At 27.3% G+C, this 15711-nt stretch overlaps 1 protein-coding gene across 1 annotated transcript; it reads left to right on the forward strand.

Annotated features, from left to right (window-relative positions):
• Positions 1-4415: 4415 nt before the first annotated feature.
• On the forward strand, positions 4416-5245 carry LOC113848123 (ethylene-responsive transcription factor ERF003-like). The gene is made up of 2 exons (XM_027477512.1): positions 4416-4501; positions 4768-5245. The coding sequence occupies exons 1-2, from the start codon at positions 4419-4421 to the stop codon at positions 5243-5245; spliced, it is 561 nt and encodes a 186-aa protein (XP_027333313.1). The 5' UTR covers positions 4416-4418.
• The last annotated feature ends 10466 nt before the right edge of the window (positions 5246-15711 follow it).

Genomic DNA, 15711 nt, shown 5'->3' on the forward strand with positions numbered 1-15711 from the left:
CAACTTTTAAAATTAAAATGTATGTCCAAATTAAAATTATAATAAATAAAAAGATTAAAATTCACAAAACAAATATACTTTTTATACTATGCTATTTTGAGTTTGAGATTTGTGACTGTAACATATGACTTAACTAAGTAACATAATATCAAATTAATTAAATTGCATTTAGTTGGACTACTTGTGTTTTATAGTGATTAACAAATAGGAAAAAATATATTTTACTTTTAAATTTAAATATATAGTTTAGGTAAAGATAAGAATGAGTTCATAAAATAAAGTAGTTAATAATTTATTATCTCGCTTATGTAAATGATAGAGACTTGCTATTTCACTGAAGCTAAACATATATCGCTTAAATTTTAGATATAAAGCTTAAGCTACTACGTCCTTGACTTAAACAGATTGTGTATCGCTTATAATACTAGCTTAAACCAACAAGTTAAAGCTTAAGCAAAATAAATATAGCTTAAACAAAATAAGTCCAACGTAAGCAAATTAAATAGAGTTTCAGCGAATAAATTTTAGGTTAAAGTAAAAATATCAAACTTAAGCTAAAACTATCATGTTTAAGCTAAAAATAGCGCACTTAAGATAAGTTTAAACTGAACCTTAAAGTTACCATATATGCTTATGCAGAACATATTAGCTGATGCTTGTGTGAAAATTAAGCATTGTTTTGAAATAGAGTAAAGAGGTAAGCTACATATGAATCGCTGAAGTGGAGATGAACTGCTTGAAGTGGATTGTTTTCTATACTCAAGGCTTTATGTATGATATGCGATTAAGCGAATATGTACGAGCTTAATAAAAAAATGTAATAGTAAGTTGCAAAATTGCACACACATTCTTCGCTAATTCAAGAACAGCCTTGTAGTATTGGGATTGTGTAACCTTACACCCAACTCATTACAGAAACCATACTAAGTTATGACATTTCATATTCTAAGAAAATAATCAAAGATAAGTGAAATCATTATTAGTAATACTTTTATTGTACGAGTTACCTCCTGCTACATTGCTCATATTATTCTCCATTTATCAAGTTCTGAACACTTTTTACAAAATCCAAATCATGTCACCCTATATAAATAAGATGATTAATCTTTTAGAAACTAACATGATGTAGGAGATGTATGACAATTAAAAGTTAAATTCAATTAAACAATATTCTTGCCTCAAAAGCCGATAACATAAAATATTATCATATACAATGAAATATTTGCAACTTTGTGTTTGCCAAGTATATTTTATTACTGTGATTGATCATAACATTGATTTAAGTCTAATTATAGAAAAATAATTAATGTTTTTAAATGAGATATCACTTTAACTGAATTGTAATTTGCTTTAACTAAATTATACACTTAAGTGAATTGTAATGAGAATTTTAGATTAATTTCTGTCTTAAATTAACTTAAGCCATAACTTATAAGCTTAAGCGAATGTGTGTTAGATTCATATATGTCTTTAATTCGTTTAAGCTCATGGGTTGTGGCTTAAGCTAATTTTGATGAAAAATTTAAATTCATCACGGTCTTTAATTAGCTTAAGCGAATATGTGTTAGTTTAAATAAATTTGACGAACAAATTAGATTCATCTTTGTCTAAATTTAGCTTAAGCAGATAACTCTAATTTAAGCTAAATTTATTGCAAAATGAATTCATACATTTTTTCTGGTTCAACAAAATCTCTTTAGTCATTACTCTTATTCTGATCAAACAATAATGATGATTTTTAAGATAATTAGGATGAATATATAATGTTTCAAATAAGAAAATCTTACAATTGAAAGTATAACAATTGAAAGGAAGAATGGTTATGTAAGTTTAGGGTAGATATGAGAAACGAATTTGCATACTGATAAGGAAGAAAAATAAGAAAGAATTAAAATAGAATAAAGAGAAATTGAACAAACTTCTACTACAAAATTACAAGAGAGAATTACTTGACTTCTTCAAAATCAAAGATAAGAGTGAGTTTGAGATAATATGATATAGTTTCACGTGAATAAACAATTATATTCTTTTTTAATCTTAAAAAAATTACGTTAAAAAAGACCTATTTTTAAATATCTAAGAGATTAATATCCTTTATCTCTAAAATTTAATAAGAATTAATTTTTAAATATTTGAATTTTTAAAACTTACTATAACAAATCATTTTATTAACTTATTTGTGAATTATTTAATATGTTAACTTATGCTAACCTTCACATATATTTTAATAATTTTTATTTATTATTTAATTATTTTTTAAAACCACTCATTAATAATAAAAGTGATTCTTCATATAAATAGCACATCATTAACAACCGCTCGATTGTCTTTAGTTACTTACACGTGGCACACAGAAAGCAAGACTTTATTCCTCGCAGTCAACTTGCATAATGAATTCTACGTTTGTAATTTAACACATGAGACAGAAGATATGAAAGTGACCAAAAATTAACCCTTTATTCAGCTGAGAGAAGAGAAGTGGGTTTTTGTAATTTACCTTGAAATTTTTTATTTTTTGGATTTGTGTATCGTGAATTTATTTTATATTATGTTTGCACTTTTATAATATTTTTTATTCCTACTCCTGTTTTTTACAACTTTTTCTTTAACTAGAAATGAAATAAGAAGAGAAAAGTAAGAAATGTGAAATAAGATGAATGATACGATAAAAGATTGAGTCATAAGATTAGAATCATAATTTTATTTCATTTTTTGTGTGTTTAATTAGATTAATATGTAGCATAATTAATGTTCTTCACTCGTGGGTGAACAGTTGCTAAATGAAGGACATGGGCATAATACCAACCAAAATCTTGAATTTCTAGTAATGTCCTTACACATGTTAAGCAGCATACGTGTGTGTTCCCTTTCAACAATCCTAAGCACTAAGCTTTATGTTACTCTCAAAATAAATAAATAAAATGCATAACAAAATTCTCAACTTGCTTGAGGGTGCATAAAAGCTGGTGACATAATTTATAAAATTCAGCCACCTTGTTTAATAAAAAAAATTGCCAAGTATAATTGTTTATGGCTTCTCCCATGCAAGAACCTTGCTTTATCTCCATGACTAGCACACTTCATCATATGCCCCCATCCCCACAGGAAATAATAAATAGAGGAAACTGTTTTGTTGCTCTGATGGGGTTGTGATGTGATAATAGTGATAAAGGTTCAATTAAAATATTTGATATGGTAGGGTAATTATGATGATGGTCAAGGAATCTTTGATTTTTACCCTGTGTTCCAAATTGGGATTGACCCAATTATAAAATGAGAAATATTAAAGAATATATTTGTATAATATAATTTTTATGTAATTTATTTTTAAAAAATTAAAATACTTAACTTATTAACTAGCAGAAATTTGTCCTAACTTAACTTTTAATCTTAGTGTAAATTTCAATAAATATAATTGTGTATGGTATTTAAAGTGATCTTGCTTAAGAAAAATAAAAAGAATATGCAATGGTAAAGGACATTAATTGATGTCTGTTGTGTGACATACCACTTAATCAGACGAACAACAATCTGCAACGTATGATCGCTATCTTGGTCTCCGAATGGTCCAGCCAATGTTCTAAAATGTGATATCATCTGATAAAGTTCAGCAAAAGCTCCAATTAGAGTGCCTCTTTTTTTTTTTTTTTTTCATTAAGGCAATTTGTGTTTAGTGTATTTGATAATGATATGTTGACAAAAGATATTTTAATTCAAACTTTACACCATAGGAGACTAAAGACAAGTCATTATCTACAATTCGTTCCCTACTCACATGAGAAGAATCTGTGATTATATTTTATATCAGACAACATTCATATCTCTTAAACAAACTTTGCGTTTGATATATATATTTTTTCACCTTATAATCTTATAATAAATCTTTCTTAATTAATAAAGAGAGAGAATCTGTATTAAAATAAAAAATATATTTTAATATGAGAAAATATTTTTTATTTTTTAATTAAAAATTATCTTATTTTATTTTGTTTACAATTTAAAAAATATATATAGAAAACAATAAAAGAAATTACTGTTTCTCACATAAATATTTAAAAACATAAAAAAAGATAATATTTTTATAATTAAAAATAAAAAAATATAAAATGAAACAACTCCTAAGTATCTATAAATCAAAAGTAACAAAGATGAATGAGACATGGGAATTGTTTGTGTATTGAAATACTTATTGAATAATCATGATTTGCAAATTGGGAAAATCCCTGTGGGACCCAAATGCTTAACTGGTTGACAGATTGTTGTTTTGAAAAAGAGTGCCATGTTTGTGAACAATCCCAAGTCCCAACTACAAAAACCCACCATCTCTTCTTGCTTCCCCCTTAAGTTGGTGTCACTCAACTTCACATATATTTTTCACAAAACACACTTTCTGAAAAGAACCCATTTCTTTCCCCAACATGGCCAGACCACAGCAACGATTTCGAGGTGTCCGACAAAGGCATTGGGGCTCTTGGGTCTCTGAAATTCGCCACCCCATATTGTAAGTGCCACCTTATTAGCTTCCACTCCCATGCAACTTCTCACAAATTAACCACAATCACTTTCACAAATGTTAATGTTAGTGCATCTTTGTAATGCTTAATTTTAGAAAAATAATCTCCTCTCTTTACAAGTCTTGTTAACCAATGTTTTTTAAGGTATTTGTTAAAAATTATAATAATGTAATATTTTTAATAACAAAATATTGAATAAAATTGGTCCAGAAGTTTTCTGACAAACTAAATTAAGCTTGGTTTGGTTGTGTAGGAAGACAAGGATATGGCTTGGTACTTTTGAAACAGCTGAGGATGCTGCTAGAGCCTATGATGAAGCAGCTAGGCTAATGTGTGGTGCCAGGGCAAGGACAAACTTTCCATTCAACCCAAATATGTCTCATTCTTCTAATTCAAAGCTTCTCTCAGCAACTTTGACTGCTAAACTTCACAGGTGCTACATGGCTTCTTTGCAAATGACCAGGCAATCTTTAGCAACAGAGGCTCAGAGAACAAATTCAATACCAAATTCCTTCTCCACAACCACAACAAACAACTTTAGTGTGAAAAGTAAGAGACCCCCAGAGCAGGATCAAGAATCAGAGGGAAATAACAGGGTTGTTAAAAATGTTAAAGCTGTGGAAAATGGTCCTCCACAATTCAAGCCTTTAGAAGATGATCATATAGAGCAAATGATTGAGGAGCTTCTTGATTATGGGTCTATTGAGCTTTGCTCTGTCATTCCTTCCTAGGCTCTTTAGTTGATGCATAGACAATTATATTGCAGTCTAGAATCGTAATTCAGCCGTAACATCAAGGTTTTTATGATCTCTGCAATGGCATTACAATCATTATTGCAGTTGCATTTATCTATAATTTTTCACAATATAAAAAAATTGAGCCTCAATTTTTAGTATTGAGATTAAACACTAAAAGTATTAAAATTTTATTAAAAAAACATTTATTGTATTAAAGTTATAAAAGTGTGATAAATATTTATATTTTAATAAAAATACTATTTTTAAATACTTAAATTCAGTTTTAAAGATTAAACAATTATAACGTAACTGCAATTGAGACAACAGCCAAAATTTAATTAAGAGTCATAGTCGTTGTTGTGTTATGTTTAATTAAATGATAAAACGTAAGCTTAGTTTTTGAATTACTTTTATTATTGTTTATTAATCACAATTAGATTTATAATAACAAATGTGCACCTTTTATTAAAAAAAAAAAATTACACGTAAATTACGGGTACAGAGTCTACAGCGTGTGATTTTAAAACGATGCCAATGTCACACCCATGATGTTTAGGCATAGACAAACGCATTGGTGGTGATTCACAGTCTTGTATAATTTAACCCATTATTTTTAAGTTTTTTGACATTTTTAATTTCTATTTGAGGGTTAATTTTTTAAAAAGAAAAGAAGAAGATTAGACATATTTTAAATGAGAAAATGGATTTGTATAAACTTCTAAATTATATTTTAAAGTTATTTCCTATTAGACAATGTTGTGTACTGCCAGCAATCACGTTGTAATCTTTGAAATTACCTGTGTTTTGCCTTGCATGGTCATGACCGGTTCCATTTGCCCTTTGTAGAATTAGGTCAGAAATGTAAGGGAAGGTTTGTCAAAGGGCACGTCTTTTTAGGAAACTGGCTTGAACCCTCTATTTCAAAGATGCGTAGAATTTTATGCTGACACAAGCATTTCGGGAAATAAACTTTTGAATTTGATTAAAATAAATGCTAATTACTTTTAAAATAGTAGTTAATGTTACATAATAAAATTTCACTGGCTTAGTAATAAATCAAAAGATATATATGATTATGGAAAAGTTTGTAAACATAATTATAAATAATATTATTATAATAAACGTAAATTTACTTATATGGTATCGTGAAATCAAACATGTTACGTGTAAAATGGTTAACATTCTAAATTTTTAAAGTATCGTTCATTATTTGTCCCCTTCTCAAATTAATCTCCATTCAACTTTTATTAATAAAAAAATCAATTTAATTGTAATTTTTATGATATTTTAAACACAATGTATAATATTTTTTTATTAATTAATTTCTTGCATGCGACACCCCCTATGAAAAAAAATTTCCCAAAACAATTACTGAAATATATTGTATATAAAAATCAAATTACTGTTAATCCATGGAAAATTGAATTTAGATCAGATTAGTTTCCAATTTCACATTTGTTTGCATCAGTTTCTAATGCCACCGCGGGTTTCCTGTGTTAGAATCCCATACTAAAGTGTGCCATTTTAATGTAATAAATAAGGGTTTGTCTAAGTTATCTGATAGGATAAATAACATAATCTGAAGTAGACTAATAAAATTAAAATATTTTATTAAAAATTTATTAATTCTTTTTTTATAAATAAGATATCATTATCTACCTAAAATAGAGTTATTTATCTCATGAGATAAGTTTAAACCTAGTAGACAACCTTATCCATTACCTAGAGTTACATACACAACATGCACCCTTTCACATTAATCTGCCTTTCTGTGACAAAATCGTGAAATATTTCGTGCAGTAAAATAAAACGGCAATAAAGTTTAATTCAACTTGGTGAAATATATATATTATGCCACTCAGTGTGATAAATTATTTATTAATTGTACCAAATTCTTTATATCTTACAACAGAACATCTGAACTCATTCATTAAGGGGGGGAAAATGCTCCCGCAAGTAAACGTGTTTGGAGTTACCAAATTGCAAAAGAGTAAGATGTTACTTAATCCTTAAACAATTCTTACTTAAGTTACATATTTTGTTTTCTTATGTAATGTGTCGTTTTATTCATTTATGGTTTTGTTTTCGGTCCATAGTGTTCAATATACTGAAGTTTTTTGCTTAAAAGAAAAACTTAGTCGTCCTTAAATAATATATAAAAGTTAACATCAATTTAGCTCTTAATAATGAAAATTTTATAAGTCCCTCAATATCATAGTTTGTGGACAAAAAAAATATTATTCTGTCATATTTTATGAGGAATTGAATTATATCACCTACTTTTTCAAAGATCAAACTGATGTTAACCAAACTTTTCAAGAATAAAAATGCAGACTTAATACAAAAGTTGTTAAAATTACAATTACCTAAGGAGATGTAATCCATTGATTTGATGAAAAAAAAGAAAAAGAAAGGAGTGGTATTCATGCAAGAGATAGTTACGTGCAATTGACATAGCGCTGATAATATAAGTTGAAAAATAGTCATAATAACCTCAAAGTTCTTCATTGGCAACAAGTTTTGCATGTTTCTAAGTCACTAGCTAATTACAGATAACTCACACAGGAGATTTGTGACTTTTTAATGAAAGGAGTTATCTGTCTTACGTTATTCAACAATCAATATTCGGTACCATTTTCTTCTATTATTTGTAGTAGAAATAGGTTAATTGATCAGGTCCATAACAAGAAGGTCCTTCCTTTTTCTGTTCTAACAAAACAAGAAAAGCTCACACTAGCATAAAGTTTGTTTTATGAAATTGTGGGTTTTCCTAAAGGATCAGGGCGCATAAATATAGTGCAAAATTATGATATATTCTTTGTGATCCACGATCATAAACTGTATGTTGTACAAAACTAACCCCATTAAGCTGACACATTCTTCATGTTGGTGTTTTTAGTTGATGCGTGTAGAAAACAAAATCAAGCTCTGTTGAGATCCTATGAGATGCATAACACACATAGCCACATAGGATTTCCAATTTTCTAAAGGTATGTACGTGAAAGAACAAAGTTTTGACTTGCTGCAAATAAGATATGATTGTTGTTGAAGTGTAGTATGACATTTTGGAAAAATTCCAAAATTTAAAATCCCCTTTGTAAATTATTGGCCTTTTGTTTGGGATTGCCGCTTTAAAGTGAATAGACACTGAATGAGATTGAGTGTTTGTTCTAATGATTTATTCAAGGGCCCATTTCCATCTTAAAAGGCTTACAAGATTCACCTTTGTAGCTATTTTTTCTACCCTTTTATATTTTTCTCTTAGGAAATGCCACCTATCTGGCTCCAACTTTTCCCTTCACATTTTCCTTCTCTTCACTAATGCAGCAATTGCCAGAATATTTTTAGAAATTTAGAGATTCTTACTCATAAATTCCAAGCTTAGCATATCAATTTATCCCAGTTACACATTAATTAATAGCTAGACACAAAATTCATTATGTACAATATTCACACAAAGATTAGAAAAGGACACTTTCTACTTTATGAAATAGAAGAGTATAAGTTTGGGGGCTGTTATATTTAAAAACTACTTTTTATTTTTATTTTTATTTTTTTCACTTTTAATTATAAAATCATCACGTGATTTTTATTCTATTTTCAAATATTTATACAGAAAATAAAGAAAATAGGAAAAAAGTTATTTTCAGTGTTTTTTTTTTCAAATATTTAAAAATATTGAATGAAAATAAGGTAATACCTTTGTAATTAAAAGTGAAAAGACTACGAAAATAAAAAATAATATTTTTTTTCCTTCCTTATTTGTGTCAAAGCATGAAAGAAAGCAAGTGAAGTTTTAATTCATGTAGCTGTGCTGCTTTAGTTAAAGAAATTGGTTATTCTAAACAGAATCTTCGAAGCTGATGAAACCCTAACATGAAAACGATAGTGTCATTAAAATCACCGAATTCATATATGATAGATAATCCTGATCGGTAGACAAATGTGCAAAGCATGTAATTATATCCACTTGATTAGTGAGAACTTTATATAATTTCTTTTTTAGCATTTCAATTTCTTCCTTTTTAAACTCAAATTTCCCTTATTGAGGGTATTCTTCTTTGGTTTTTGACCCTTTGTTGATGCTTAAGATTGAGTAACATTAGTTAAACATTGTTTTCTAGTCATCTTTGGCAACTTTGTTATCTCCAGATGTTATTGGGTTCAGTTGAGCTCAATAATTAGCCACTTCTTGATTCCTGTCACAGCTGTAGTTCTTATCCACAATAATCATAACCTTATCTAAATTGTTTCCCTAACTGCTGCTATATACTCTTCTTATCAGCTTTATTTTCTTTGTTTCTTTATGCAATTAAGCATAACAGTTAGACACACCTGTTTTCTCTGGGAAGTTTATTTCTTGATTAATAAAATAGTTATTGAGATTGTATTGAAGACTCTATATTTGACCAAACGGTTAAAGTTCAATTCAACTCTGTTCATTATATTAAAATTAATTTCGAATTTATTACCCTCGCTGAATTTAAATATTTAAAAGTGATATATTTTTATTAAAAATAAGAATTTTTATTATATTAAAAATATAAAAATATAATAAATATTTATTTTTAATACAACATTATCACTTTTAAATGTTTAAACTAAACCTCAAAGTAGTTAACAAAGGTTAAGTTTGAAAGACTCATAATATAAAATGTCTATACCTAGCAAATTTAAAACTTGGGTTGTTTTGGTGATTCCGATTAATAGTGTATGCTTTGTTTAAGCCTCCGCCATGAACTGGCTTCAGAATAATATGTTGGGGTTTGCGCAATTTGGTGTCCCATCTTTATCAGTGAAACTTCATGATTGTTCATCTGTTTTGGGATTGATTTTGCTCCCCACAATCATCAAACAATAAAGTTGTTTAGTCTCATTATTTTGTTTTACTTTTGAATCAGCAAAGTTGGTTATATCATGGCATATATATTAGTGAGTTTTTAATCATTCGTAGTTTGAATCTTGTGACCTAGACAAACACTTTAAGGTTCACCTGTCCCTCCACATTCCTCGTTTTGGCATACGGATGTCTGGTCCAACAAACATTGAACTGAGTCAAATTTACTCTCCCTCTTCATAGAGACAAAAAAATGTAAATGGGGTAAAATGCTTTATGGAATATCCTCCATCCTTGTTATTTAGAGCTTTATGGATTAGTTTATTTTATTTTATTTTATGAATCAAAAGTATCTCTTAGTTGATAGAAAAAAAGAAATTCACTTTTTTGGTACATAGAAGATACTAAGGTAGGCCTTATTTTATTTTATAAATGTTAACTAGTATCTTAAAGATAATGGTTAAAGAATTAAAAGTAAAAACATTTTGTTAAAAAAATATTATTTATGCAAATGCACCTCTTTTCGTAATATTTAATATATGTCAATGTATTTTTTGTGAAATTTTGAAAGTATTACTTACAAGACTCAATTTCTTGTATTATTAAAATATTTTCTTTACTTGTGATAAGAATCAAATCTTATTAATCATCATATTTAAGAGATCTAATTATAATTGCGCTGATATTTCTGTAGATTAGCTAACTTAGTTAGTTCTTGGTGCACTGAAGGAGGGACAAGCTCAATCTAAATTAATTACTAGTGAATGAGTTGATGGCTTGAATTGAAAGCATTTTGGGCACTTTGACTTGCCATCATTGCTGCCAAATTTTTTATGTATACATTCTATTATTTAATAATTGAACTCCATTTACTGTTATATCCACTTGAAGATCTTTGTTTAGGTTGGTTTTCAAGATTGGTCTTGATTTCATGCAAATATAGATATCATCGCCGCGTTGAGCGGGCATCTTGCCTTAAATATATGGCATGGTACAAAGCGAACATTCAACAATATGCGTAACCCATGCTTTTTATTATACGTTAAATCTTGGAATTTGAGGGTTTGAGAGAATTATTAATGCCATATTTAGTGAAGCAGAATTTTGGCACCGTCATTTTTACCTTATTTCGCATTGCTTCCAACTAATTATGATACTGACAATGTTACAACCATGCATCCTTTGAGAGCTAGGTAAAAGAAAACAATTTAAGAGAAAATAGCCTCTATCAATTCAATGTCATGGTACAAAATTTCATCAGTAGGGATTCCACATGAGTTGGAACAGAGTCACAAGAAAAGGCAAGTGAAGGAGTCAAAGGTGATAGTTCCTCACAGAAGAAAAAGCAGTCAAACCCAATCATGGTGCACCCAATCATGGTGTGTAGATATAATCTCTAGTTGAAATGCTGGCTTAGAGACAATCATATGGTACATCCTTTATTTCCCCCCATCAACCCCACACCAAATTACAATCTTATTTTTATTTAGCTTAATTACACATTTAGTCCTTATACTTTTAACTAACATACAACTTTGATCTCCCTAATTTTAAGTGTCTCACATTTAGATGCTTGGATCAGGTGAGTCATGCATAAATCCAGAAGGTAAAAGCAATAATAAAAAGGAAGAAGCTGAGTTAGTGACGTACTCTGTTGAAAAGCCAAAATACTTTGGAGGAGCAAGTTTAGAGCATGAGAAGCTTTAGTTATTTAAAAAAGAGAAAAAGATTAGTTGAATGAAGGTTGATATTTTTGTTTGCTTCACACAAGGACAAGAAGTAAACCATGTTAAATTTAATTGTTCCATGAAACATGGCCTAGATTTAGCTCAACATGACATTTCTCAAAATTTCCCTTAACTTGAGCAAACAAACCATGCAAGCTTTAATTTGAATATTTAATAGTGAGCCAAACAAAATAATACAGAAAAAAACAAAATGAGTTATTGTAAAATGAAGTACAAATATTATAATCTTTTTAAATATTTTATGATAGAATCAAATAATTTTTTTTATTTTACTATTTGGTAAGTAAGTAAGTAAAGAGAATAGAATAAAATATGATTTTGTTATTCTTATCTTTTATCATAACTGGAGCACTGTTGATATGAAATCACAACAGTAAACGGATCTTTATGGCAAAAGTTGTCTTTGATCAAAACAATTAGAAAGATATGAGAGCCACACACTACACCCAGAGAAGGAGTTAACAGTGGTAACATTCATAAAAGGATGGTTCAATGACAAATATTATTTAGCCAACTAACCTAACTTTGACCCCTTGTCTATGTGGAAATAGGACTCAAAAATACTCCAAAAATTTTGAATACTTTTAAGGATGTGACTGGAAGTTTATTCATAATTTTGTTAAGAAGAATGAAAATTAGAACACATGAATAATAAATTTAGAGCAAGATTCACTTATTATTATCATTATACTAAAAAATTTGATAAATAAAATTTATGCATCAAAATTAATGTAAAAAGTACCCCTTTTTGAAAAGAAAAAGTCAGAAAATAATCTTCTAATATTCCTGTTGTATTACAAAAATTAGAGAGGATATCCAAATCAAAAAATGATTAGTATGTGCACACACTGCAATAATGAATTTTCTCTCCACTCCTCTATTTAACTCATCATCAAACTATCGTAACTTACTTTTGATCATTGTTAGGCTTTCAAAAATGTTTGTTCTTATTTACAAGTACACATGCATTTTTTTTAACTCACAAAAATAACTTTACGCAAGAAGCATAAATTTCTCCTGTGCTTATCGATCAAATACAAACTACACATTAACATTGTCCAACCAAAGTTGAAGTGAGAATTGGATAGCTTATAAATTTGAATATCTAATTTAAATTAGCTCATTTTTTTTAATCTAGACTACAGGTATCCTTCACTGGAAATAATCTGAACCAACTAGTGCAATTTTTTAAAATTGTTTCTTTTCGTAAAATATATACTTTGTGCCTAACATATCTTTAATCTAGATCATAAACATATGAATTGTTATTTCAACATTAAAAATAATAGTAAACATTAAAATTTCTTGACATTAGTTATGATTTTAGAACAATTTTGGAAACGAATTATTTTTTGAATCACATTTTTTCCTCAATTTTTTTAATTAGTTGAAAAAAATAAGTAATCATTTTTCCTAAAATAAGTTAAATTATATATAAGTATATTTTCTTTTAAAATATGGATATCAACATAAAAATTCTGAGGTATTATATGATAATCACATTTTTAAATAAGAAAATGATAAATACACAGTTGAATATGACATGTTTTACAAATTTTATAATGTAATAAGTCTGATATTTTTTTCCTTGTATTTCACTGCATCAATAATTTGAGACTACGCTCTAAAAACACACATACAAAAGAAGATATGACCTTAAAAGTAGCAAAACGTCTAACATCTCCATTGAATTGATCATTTCAATTAGAGTTAGGGAGTTTCATTTGGATACATCATTTAATTAAATATTTATTTAATAGTTTTTATAAAAAGTATACTATACATTTTGTTATAAAATTTATTAAAATAAGTTTAAAATGTCATTTTTTAATAAATTATACTAAAAAAAGTTATTAAAATAAATTGTAAGAAAATTATAAAAATCATAATCCACTTTTTTTATAAATTATTTTCTAACATATACATCTCAACTTTTACAAATTAAAAAAAAAAGAACTCAAACCCAAATTCAGTTAAAAATAAATCGTCAAACTCAGGTTATAGCTATATAATATCCACATATTTAAATTTAATTGTCGTAGCTAATTAATCATGACATTAATGACCCTTGAAAAGAAGTACCAACTTACTCATCCATAGAATTGAATTCCCAGGGAAAATTAGTTAATTACCCGCTAAGATCCTACAAAAATCTATTTCCAAAGCACCAAGTTCTTGTATTTTTTGGAGGGTCCAAACTCCAAAGTAGTAAGTGTTATCTGGCTATATAATAACTGGGCCAGGGTTGCATTCTTAATTTGCTTCGGCCCAATGCTTGATTCTAGCCCATTAGATCCAGACTACAAAAGAAAATGTTATATAGACGGTTTGACCCATATCCTATACAGAGTGATATTATGAAATATAAATTGATGGTTAATAATATAAAATTAAATAAAATATTTTATTAGTAAAAAAATTAGGAAGATAAAATTAAGTTATAATAAAAAAATTTCTCAATTAAGTTTGATATTTTATATTCTTTTAAAATTATAATCAGTTAAAATACACATTTAGTTGTTATATTTAACACATTTATATTAACTTTTATACTTAAAAACTTAAATTTTATTTTTTATATGGATATTTTGTTATCTTTTAATCCTTTTCATTATTAACAGTGTTATAATATTTTGTTGTGGTAGTAGATATTTATGGCTGCAAAAGAGGGAATCCTAGAAAAGTAATCAAAGCTAAAAGCAACAACTGAATAATATATGTAATACACTTTTATTAACTAAAATTTATTAAAATTTTATAAAAGTAAAGAGAAAATTATTAAATTAAGAGTACAAAAAAGTAAAATTACGTTTTTTTTATATAGTTTTTAATAACATTTGATTCATAATTAAGAGTATGATACATTGTGGTTATCGATCATTCAATATCAAATGGCCATTAATGTTTGAACATATATATCCAGACTGAGCCTTATTGTCTGAAACTTGTGGTTTCCTTGTATGATTGAGTTTATAGGCTTCTGTGTCCTTTTCCTTCTCTGTTCTTCAACATTGTTAGAACAAATTCTCATGTATGTTATTGAAAGTAAATAAAATATAATACGCATTAATAAATAATAATCGTCTTTGAATGAACTTATCATGTCAATTTTGTATATATTATACAAATATTATTAAATTAAGGTAAATGCTAAGGATACTGGTTAACAAACTCTAAATAAATTTTTTTATAAAAAATATCATAAATACATTTTTTGTCATGATTTTCAATGTAATATAACTTAATTTTTAATAAAAACTTATCATTTTTAATTCTTTGACTAATTTCCTAAAGGCACAGTTAACGAGATTTTTAATTTAAAATATCTTTTCTAAATATTATACTAATATTTCTAAATCTAATAAATTTTCAAATAAATATTTAATTATATTAAAAGGATTGAATTAAAGAAACAATTTTTTAAATTTAAAAAATAAAAAAATAAAAATGTATTAATATGATATGTTAAATTTCTAAATTTAGAGTATTGTTAAAGTACCGTGAGGGTTCTCTTAAATAAACTCAAATAAAATTCCTATTTCCTTATCCCATTTCCTCTACCCTATGCCCCCAATTAAAATCTTCCATTAATTTAAAAAAAATTAAAAAAATTCGTCAACCAAAATAATTTGTTAATACTTAAATACTCATTCTCTTATTCTGATCTTTTAAAAACATCTTTCTTTAACAGTCAATTAAATTGTTAATAGCGTCTTAAGTTTCTCTATGCCTTTAATTTATTTATATAAAACTTGCTTAAACGTTTTGTCAACTTCAAAATATTTGAAAATACAATTTAACTCTTTTTATTATTTCTTTATTCTTTTTTTTTTTACTTAAAAACGGACTTAAGAGTCCAAAGCACAAAACCAGTC

The sequence above is a fragment of the Abrus precatorius genome, unplaced genomic scaffold, assembly GCF_003935025.1.
Source record: "Abrus precatorius isolate BTA unplaced genomic scaffold, Abrus_2018 Scaffold8, whole genome shotgun sequence".
Classification (NCBI taxonomy): Eukaryota; Viridiplantae; Streptophyta; class Magnoliopsida; order Fabales; family Fabaceae; genus Abrus; species Abrus precatorius.

Bases quoted from the DNA above. Each gene is read 5' to 3' on its own strand.
- LOC113848123 (XM_027477512.1), top strand. From the start codon at position 4,419: ATGGCCAGACCACAGCAACGATTTCGAGGTGTCCGACAAAGGCATTGG. The intron at 4,502-4,767 runs GTAAGTGCCACC...TTGGTTGTGTAG, and splicing joins GAAATTCGCCACCCCATATT to GAAGACAAGGATATGGCTTG.